General features: G+C 48.7%; 1 protein-coding gene across 1 annotated transcript; it reads left to right on the plus strand.

The window, feature by feature from the left end:
* Positions 1-671: 671 nt before the first annotated feature.
* On the plus strand, positions 672-9,148 carry LOC112124855 (gastrula zinc finger protein XlCGF57.1-like). Its single transcript, XM_026661058.2, has 5 exons — positions 672-736; positions 2,128-2,254; positions 3,394-3,507; positions 6,491-6,580; positions 7,173-9,148. Exons 2-5 carry the CDS (start codon positions 2,128-2,130, stop codon positions 8,612-8,614), a joined length of 1,773 nt encoding a protein of 590 aa, XP_026516843.1. The 5' UTR covers positions 672-736; the 3' UTR covers positions 8,615-9,148.
* Positions 9,149-10,084: the final 936 nt, after the last annotated feature.

Below are 10,084 nucleotides of genomic sequence, written 5' to 3' on the forward strand. Positions count from 1 at the left end.
TTAATTTGTAACTGTCCATATAATTTATGTGAAAACATTACCTCTGGATCTGCAACAATTTGATTTGACTATTGCTCTTGGTTAATTATTTTGTGCATGTGCTATAGCTACTGTCAGATGAGACACAAAACAGAAACAGGGGTGTAATATTTGGCAGAGAGTAGCCCAGACAGGGAATTTCAGCTCTGGGAATGGCATATTCTTGTCTCACCACAATGGCACTCTGGGCGCTCCCAGAAATATTTTGTCACTTTCAGCCACTCCAATTCCAGATTTGAATATTGCATTATTAAATAATGTATAATTATGTATATACATTGTTATGAACTAGTGGGTTATAGCCCACGAAAGCGTATGCCCAAATAAATTTGTTAGTCTCTAAGGTGTCACAGGACTCCTTGTTTTTGTTATGAAATTCAATCAGATTTCTTATGGTAAAATGTTTGAAAAGGCATCGCACACTGATGAATTACTACAAAATGCTCTTTTGAATAAAGAATGGGAACCATCAACAGGGAACCGATTTCACTTCGTGTTCACTGCTGGCTGGGCCAGTAACAAAGCTTCCCCGACCGAGATGCTTAAGGGTTAAACCCACAGAGCTCCGAGTCCTCCCCAGCCTAGACACGTCCAGTAATTGCTGCGAGACCTTCCAGTGCCTCAGTCTTGAGCCCGTCCCGAGCTGCGCGTGCGGAACGAGCCCCCTCTGCAGGCTGCAGCCCCAGCGCCCGGCGCGGTGAGCGGGGCCCGGGGCGGGAGGGAAATCGCCGCCTGGGGAGGGAGCTGCTGGGGGCGGAGAGACCCCCCCAGGGGCCGGTTTGTGCAGCGGAGCCCGGCAGGGTCCGCGCCCCAGCCCGCGAGAGCCCGACCGACCCTCTCCTCGCTCCTGGGGGCGGGCGGGCCCCTTCCCCGGGGCGGTGCTCCGGGGGCTGCCGGGTTCTTCCCCCTTCCCGCAGAGCAGGCACCGGCCGGGGCTGGAGGCGGGGCTGGGGGGGCAGGTCCTGGCTGACAGCTCCTCTGGCCTGTGCTCCTGGGGCTGTGAGCAGCCTGCTCGGGAGACCGGGGTCGGGGCCAGGCTGGGGCCGCTGCACACACTGGCAATGGGTGGCGCTGCGGGAGGCTGAACAGAGTCCCTGGCTACCGCGGGGCGGGGGAGGGAGGTTCCTTGTCTGACTGCCCCATCGGCCGGCGTGTTGGGGATCCAACCAGAGCCCTCCGGAGCTAAAAGCCTGGGCTGCTACTGCTTGAGCTACAGCTCTCTGGCTGGGGCTCCCAGGGTCTGTGTAGGGGACAACTAAAACCTGCAGCTGGGCTGTTCCAGCTGATGGGGCTAACCCTAAAGGCAGTTTAATTGCGGTGCAGACGTTTGGGCTTCTGGTGGAGTCTGGGCTTTAGGACTCTGCTCTATGTAGCTCTTGGTCCAGTAAGAGATATATTACCTCCCCTATCTTGTCTCTCTAATATCCTGGGACCAACACGGCTACAACAATGTAACCCTAATTCCTGCCTAATAAAGAGGGCAAGCCCAGGGAGGGAGCGAATGGAGAGTGAACCAACCCTGTACTCACCTCACAATGCTACTCCAGTGCCCCACATTCACCCCGTAGAAGTGGCTCCAGCAGGGTCCATTGGGGCTGGCTGGGCCCAGTGCCCTGCTCTGGACATTGCATCATGGCTGGAGGGGCTGCAGTGCTACTCAGGTTTGGTCTGCCCAGCCCTCCGGCATGGTGACACAGGGTCAGGAGTGCTGGCTAAATGTGAGTGGGACTGTGACCTGGTGCTCCAGGTTGCTGCGACACTAACTGAAGTTTGGCCTGCCTGTCCCATCATGACAGAGGGTCAGGAGGATGACGCTGCAGAAGTGGTGCTACTCTTTGTGCCAGGATACAACACCACAGCAGGGGGCCAGGCTCAGCTCCTGAGCTACCACTGTGGGGTGAATCACAGACACAGAAAACACTGGCCATTACTTTTTTTACACGGCGCAAACCCACACCCATAATAATGGTACAAACTTTCAAACCTCCCAGTTCCGTGGACCACTGTACATCTGCCTCACCTGCAATAACTATTCCTTTATCATTGTGTAAACTTTGCCATGCTGAGTTGGGTTGTTTGTCCTTTCAGATGTCGGTGACGTTTGAGGATGTGGCCATGTATTTCTCCCCAGCAGAATGGGTGCTGCTGGGCGAGGAGCAAAAGCAACTTTACAGACACGTCATGTGGGAAAATTACCAGACTCTGGTCTCATTAGGTGAGGAGCCGTGTCTGTGAGATCAGGGCCCCAGTGCACTGGGTGCTTCACGGAGACACAGAAAGGTGTTTATGGGGTTTGAAGGAGGGGTGCATGGGTGTGGATGGATAGAGGCATGTTTCATTGAGCAGAGCAGCTAGTTCATGGGGAGACAAGGTGGGTGAGGTAATATCTTTCATTGGTCCAACTTCTGTTGGTGAGAGAGACAAGCTTTTGAGCCACTCAGAGCTCTTCTTCAGGTCTGGGAAAGGAAAGCTTCTCTCTCTCACCAACAGAAGTTGGTCCAGTAAAAGATATTACTTCACTCACCTGGTCTCTCTAATATCCTGGGACTGATACGTCTATAACTACACTTCATATCTTCAAAAGGAGATCCTTCCACCCATAGTCACTACTGCTCCACAGTTTAATGCAAGAGAATCCTGGCTCTTGTAGTTCCCCAGACAGAGCACATGAGCAGAAAAGGGTCATGTGTTCTGCAGGTCTACAGGATGAGAGGCCAGCCAACACCACAGTTAAGGAGAAAGACAGACTGGGTTCATCTATGCTGGTATAAAAGACCCCCGGCATGGTTATGGGTGGCCTGGGTCAGTTGACTCATGACATAGAGCTCAGGCTGCGGGGCTAAAGATTGCAGTGTAGATATTCATGCTGGGGTTGGAGCCTGGGCTCTGGGACCCTCCCTCCAAATAGCCACTCAGCAATTTTGCAGTCCTGCAGCCCAAGCCCAAGTCATCTGACCCAGACCAGCTACAGGTGTTTTATTCCTATGTAAACATATCCACAGGAGAGAGGGGGTGCTGGGTAACTGAGTAACTCTCCTAGGCCAAGGAGAAATAGCCAGCATTTGCCCCATCTGTTCCCCTCAATCCCTTTAGACACCGCAGTCCTCTCCATCTGCACTTTCCACGGGTGCCAGGTTGTTTGCTACTCAATATCCCGCCACTGCCGGGCACCAGGAGTGTTGACCATAAGTTGCAGTACATGTTTCCATAGAAAAAAATTGCCTATTAGCCTTCACATTTAGCTCATTGCCTAATTAACAAACATTGCTTATGGAGCTGTGCAAAGTGCAAGAATTCTGTGGGTAGAAGTGCTCAGCTTAGATCTAATGGGTGGTGATGCTTTTCTCTAAGCAGGAATCCAAGCCCCCAAGCCAGTGGTGATCTCCAGCATAGAGCGAGGAGAAAATCTGTGTGGGCCGGGTCCTATAGAAGATGAAGATGGGGACATCCTGAGAGGAACCCACCCAGGTGAGGAAGGAGTTAAACTGATGTGCAGGGATTGAAGGAAGGCAGCTGGAATCCTGATAGATTGTGGCCAAAGTGACAATACTTCCCAGAATGTTAGTCTTTAAGGGTACGTCTACACCCAGCCGCTAGTTTGGCGGCTGTGGATCGAAGTTCCGGGATCGAAGTCTGGTCTGGACGCGATAAATCGAACCAGGAAGTGCTCGCCGTCTACTGCGGTACTCCAGCTCAACGAGAGGAGTACCGCGGAGTCGACGGGGGAGCCTGCCTGCTGCGTGTGGACCGCGTCTGAACCGCGGTAAGTTCGAACTAAGGTATGTCGACTTCAGCTACGTTATTCACGTAGCTGAAGTTGCGTACCTTAGTTCGAATTGGGGGGTAAGTGTAGACCAGGCCTTAGTGTATTGTTGTTAGGCTTTTTTAGAACAGTATCACATTGTCGGCTCTCATTCAATTCATGATCCACTATAACCACCACATTCTTTTCTGTTGCACCTCCGCCAAGCCAGTTATCCCCCATTTTCTGTTGTACATTTCATTTTCCTTTCTAGGTGAACTAATTTTAACTTGTTTTTCTTGAATTTCACCTTGTTGATTTCAGACCAGTTCTCCAGTTTGTCAAGATCATTTAGAATTCTAATCCTGTCCACCAAAGTGTTTGTAATCCTTAGCTGGCTGTCTGAGTTATTGGCTGAACAGCACTTGGGAATCTCCCTTCCAAGTTCAGGCCCAGTTTTGTAGGGACCCAACATCGTTCCATCGCATTTTTGTGCTCTCAGTTGACATTAATAAGAGATTTCCTTATTATTCTCCAGGACTGGTTGGGAGGCAACATCATATTGTGGGACTGAGGAGACCTGGACTGTATTCCTCATTCTGCCAATGAGCTGCTGGCAGATCTTGGACAATATTGTATTAATTCATATAGACTATATGGGCCCAAAGAGACAAAGGTGTTAACATGACACTGTTATGGCCAACATTCAAGAGTGTTAAATAAGGTTTGGGGTTTGGAATACAGAGAGAGTAGCCTGCTCTATGCCATGGAAACACCATGACAAATTCTTTCTAATCTTTTATTAAATATACAGAAAAAGAAGGAAAAAGAGTTGTCATTGTAGGTATTATGTAAGACTTTTATTTTGACAGTGTCCCTTGTTGCCTTTCCCTTTAGCTGAAGAGAGTCTTTAGACAAAAGGCCTCTGTTTGAAAGTCTTTTAGATGGTATTAAAGATGGTAATAACTGTCCTTTTGGGGAAAAGAGAAGCAGTTAGTTGAAATGGACTGGAGCTGTTGTTGATATTATTAAAATCCGATCCCGTTTCCTAGGAGACAAAACAGAACGAACCCACACAAGAGGGAAGAGAAAAGAATAGCAAAGATAGAACATGCGGCTTCTGTCTCGGGTTTACTCTTACTTGCTGCTTCACTGCTGGAGAAACACAGGCATGGCACATGGTCTGATCAGCCAATTGGAGACCTGCCTGGGAAACCTGTAACAGTGTTGGTCTGTTCTGGACAATGCGTTTGCCTGCCTCTTTGATCACAGGCTTACAGCAATGTTGCAAACTATGGCAGTTTTGGCCAGCCAGGGCCGGCTCCAGGCACCAGCTTCTCAAGCAGGTGCTTGGGGCGGTGGTTCCGGACAGGGGCGGCAGTTCCAGGTATTCGGCGGCAATTCGGCGGACGGTCCCTCACTGCGCCTGGGAGTGAAGGACCTCCCGCCGAATTGCCGCAGCAGATCGTGAGCGCGGCTTTGTTGGGGTGGGGAGCGTTGTTTTTTTTTTTTTTGGTTTTGGCTGCTTGGGGCGGCCAAAACCCTGGAGCCGGCCCTGTGGCCAGCTAAGCCAGATTCTTATTTACTAGAAGGCAAAGGGAGAAGAGTAAGAAAGAGAAGAAATATGTGGGGAATGAAAAGAATTCATGGGAGTTAAGAGGGACAGGGGGACAAAAATCTCACATTCCAGGTGATTTTGGGGAGTTAGCCAGAACTGGTAACGGTGGCAATATCCTCTGGCTCCCTCTCTCTGGTTCAGTCTTGTTAGGAGATCTCTTAGGATAAGGATGAAGAAGATCTGGGATCCCAAAAGAAGTTCAGGGTGGCAGCATGATGGTATCGCTCACCACAGCAGTTGTTGGCACACACCTGCTGTTGCTGTTTTTTCAGTCAGCAAGGGATGCATTCAGTTCCGCTCCTTTATTTTCCCCCGAAAGTGTTTTCTTTTGAGAAACCCTTAAAGGAAGTAATGGGCAAACTAGCCCATCCCCTCATTCTTTTTCTGCCAGTTAGGCTTAAATTCTATCATTTTGGTTCATTAATGTCCATTTCCATACTTCTCTTGTTTACAGCCATCATTTTATCACTGTCCTTGAATTGCATTATAAGCCTCTTTTGTTTGGACCAATTCCATTGTCTTGTTTATATTTTGCACTTTTTCCCATCAGCATTTAGTGTTGTAGGATATTGTAACACTTTATAAACTTTCTCACAGTTTTTACAATTAAACTGCCAATTAGGGTAAATTTGTGGGCCCAATTATTAGAACAGCAAGTTACTCCTTTGTCTCAGGTTTCTCCCCCCTTTATCTATTTGGTATATAAGCTCTTCAACATCAGGGTGATCTCTCTGTGTAGCACTTGGTGCTATGAAACCACAAGCTCAGTTGTGCTACTACAATACAAAGTAACAGTCAAGCCCCAAATAGCTTTCCCTCTTGTGTGTTGTGGAACTAGGGTGACCAGATAGCAAGTGTAAAAAAAAAAAAAATCGGGACTGGGGGTGGAAGACAATAGGTGCCTGTATAAGAAAAAGCCCCCAAAATCAGGACTGTCCCTATAAAATCGGGCCATCTGGTCACCCTATGTGGAACCCACTGTCCAACAGTGATTATAAATGAGTACTTTACAGTGCAGGAGAAAGGGCTTCTCTCGGTGATGTTCGTTTAGTCCATATAATGTCAATTAATGGCCTTTTGTCTTGGTGCAGATTTTCCAGATGCAGAGGAGACCTGGGACTGGTCAGCAATTGAAAGCTCCTTGGGCTTCTTCCTCACACAAAGCTCTTTCCCTGGAGCAGGTAGGGAACCTGTCCTCTCCAGCAGTGGAAGCCGGAGAGCTCATTTCAGGAATCGTCCATCAGCTGCAAACTCTCCCCTCACAGAGCATTACAATAGGGATTGAAGCCCAAACACAAGAAGTGATACAGCTCCTCACCCTGACATCCCCCTAGAAACCCCATCTCTCCCCTTACGCAGATTCCCCCAGTCTCTCCCCCTCTCCCATTTTCCATAGAACATGGAGACGTTGGGATCCATCACAGTGTGAGTGTTCCGTGTGTGTCCCTTGGGAGAGGGGTGTCACTGCTGGTGTGTGGTGATGCTGTTGTCCCCAGTGAGACAGGCCTCAGAGTAGGGAGAGAATTGTGGGGGCTGATTTTCACGTTTGCTTGGGGGGCTATTATCAGGGCGTATGAGACGCTGATCTTCTCCTCCTTCCCCAGCGCTGGGGTCTCTGGGAGATTGCCCTCTTGCGCTCAACTGCCAATGGCTAGCCCTGCTTGAGGGGAGAGGCATGGGGCTCCCTTAGGCACATCCTCCTGCTGGGAATGTTAGTGGTTTCCATTTCTGAGCAGCACAAGAAATAACATCTGAATTCTCTTGCCCACCAAGCAGGGGCAAGGAACCTGAGCAGGGCTGAGGGGCAGACTCCTGAGGAAGATTCTGGCAACCTGGAGTCACCCAGCCCTTTCCCAGGAACATCAGTGGAGAGCCATTCCCAGAAAACTGAGCGGGGAAGGCACCGCAAGAGGCAGTGCAGGCTCCAAAGGCAGAGGAAGCACCTGACTAGAAAGGAGTCAGGAACCCGAAGAGGCCATCAGAGGAGATCCAGGCCACATCTAAAGCCTCCTGCAGAGGGAAAAGCTGAGCCCAGAAAGACCCTATATACCTGCCGTGTGTGCAGGGAAGAATTCAAGGTGCAGAGAGAACTGATAAGCCACCACTGGACGGTTCATAGGAGACACAAACTGTATCACTGTAGCGAGTGTGGGGAGAGCTTTAGGAGAAAGAAAGATTTCAGGGCACATGGGAAAGCTCACAGAAAGAAGAGAGACCATCCCTGTTCTGAATGTGGGAAGATATTCAACCGGTTATCGCATCTCATTGCCCACCAGAGAATACATACGGGAGAGAGACCCTATTGCTGTGCTGAGTGCGGAAAAAGATTCGTCCATATATCAGCTCTTAACAGCCACAAGAGAGTCCACTCAGGAGAGAGACCCTATGCCTGCGCTGAGTGTGGAAAGCGATTTATGAATTCTTCAGCATTTCGTAATCATCAGGCAATCCACTCAGAAAAGAGACCCCATCGCTGTAACCAATGTGGGAAAGGCTTCAAAGTTGCTTCAGGTCTTACTAGACACCTGAAAATCCACAGCGAAGAGAGACCCTTCTTGTGCCACGAGTGTGGGAAAAAATTTTGCCTACGAGAACATCTCATTAGACATCAGATGATCCACACTGGGGAGCAGCCCCATTGCTGTGCTGAGTGTGGGAAAAAATTCAGTCTCCTTCAAAGTCTCAGGAGACACTGGGAAATCCATAGCACGGAGAGACTCCATCGCTGTGCTGAGTGTGGGAAAATATTCGGTCATCCAAACAGTCTCACTAGACACAAGAGAGTACACACTGGGGAACTCTATCGCTGCACTGACTGTGGAAAAGGCTTTGTCCGTCTACAACATCTCACTCGCCACCAGAGAATCCACACTGGAGAGAAACCCTATTGCTGCACTGAGTGTGGGAAAAGTTTCACCCAATTGTCAGGCCTTATTAACCACCAGAGAATCCATTCAGGAGAGCGACCCTATCCCTGCACACAGTGTGGGAAGTGCTTTGCTCACTCATCATCTCTCACTGAACATCTGAAAATCCATTCAGGAGAGCGACCATATTCCTGCATACCTTGTGGGAAGCACTTTGCTCGCTCATCATCTCTTACTCAGCATCGAAGAACCCACCCAGGAGAGCAACCATATTCCTGCGCTCAATGTGGGAAGCGCTTTGCTCGCTCATCATATCTTACTAAACACCAGAGCACCCACTCAGAATAGAGACGCCTGACCCTTGTTTTTGATGGAGGGAACTTCTTCAATCTCTCACTTCACCTTGTTCCCAAAGCCTGTAAAAGAGGGAGAACTTGCTCCCACTCTGAAATGTTCCCACCTCTTCACTAAGTAGACACAAGCTTAGGTGCTGGGTTTGTTAAAATTATTTTGTGTAGTCCTGGAGATGGAAGCATTTAACCCTAGAGGTACCGAAACATTCCATTGTGGGCATTATGGGCTGCAGCTGGGACAGAGATGATTGGTGTCAGGACTGCACTTTGGAGTCCACAAATCAATCAAACAGCCACAAAACAAATTGATCAGCAGTACCAGGCCAGTGTCTCCCTGTTCCTCAAGTGGGGAAATCCGTGGCTGTGCCTGTCTGTCGGAGGGCGATGATGAGATGCGACTTTATGTCACTGTTGTCTCATCGTTCTTGGAGGGAATAAAATAATACAAGAGAATGATGAGTCTGAAATGGCTGCGCTGCCGTGTGTGTAGGTGAAGACCTGCAATTTTCCCTGCAGTGCTGACTTTATCCATGACAACCTGCTCCAAAAAGAACGGCAATGCCAGCTGCATTTCAGTTCAGTTGTAATATTCTCTAAACTGTTATTCCCACTCTAGAAATGGGGGTGTTAGGCTTTGAACTAGTAAAAATCTCCCAGAATACTCTGTGCTCATGCTAAGCTTTATTGTGCTAATTTACTAGTAGTTCAATTGTTCTAACCTTTGTTCATTGTATATGCGACATCTGTCAGACGCAAGATGTATGCTCTCTTAAGGTTTGCCAGATATGAACTGTGTGCTAGGTACAGTTAGTGCAAATGTGTCCTTGATCTAATGCTACTTGTGTGCTATGGTCTATTGCCAGCTAAACGGCAGTGTGCATAATTAGATAAGAAAAGGTATGTACGGTCTGTGGAATTTGGAATTTTCTGTCTCCTAAATGAGGAGAATACAAATATCAGCTAAACTGTGCTCATAGTTTGAAACAGAGTGAAGATGTAACTGCTGCAAGACAGGTTTCAGAGAGTTGCTGTGTTAGTCTGTATCAGCTAATACAGACAGGGTGGATGTGGCCCATTCCCAACAGTTGACAAGAAGGCATGAATATCAGCAGAGGAAAAAAAAAATTTATTGTAGTGCTAACGAGGCCAATTCAGTCAGGGTGCCAGCAATGCCCCTCTGCCATGTACATTGACCAAACCAGACAGTCTCTGCGAAAAAGAATAAATGGACACAAATCATACCTTCTTATCAACTGTTGAGAATGGGCCACATCCACCCTGATTGGATTGGCCTCATTAGCACTGATCCCCCACTTGGTAAAGCAACTCCCATCTTTTCATGTGCTGTCTATACCTGCCTACTGTATCTTTCACTCCACGCATCTGATGAAGCGGGTCATAGCCCACGAAAGCTTATGCCCAAATAAATTTGTTAGTCTCTAAAGTGCCACAAGGCCTCCTCTTT

This window comes from Terrapene carolina, unplaced genomic scaffold (assembly GCF_002925995.2).
Source record: "Terrapene carolina triunguis isolate 2854851 unplaced genomic scaffold, T_m_triunguis-2.0 Scaffold926, whole genome shotgun sequence".
NCBI lineage: Eukaryota > Metazoa > Chordata > Testudines > Emydidae > Terrapene > Terrapene triunguis.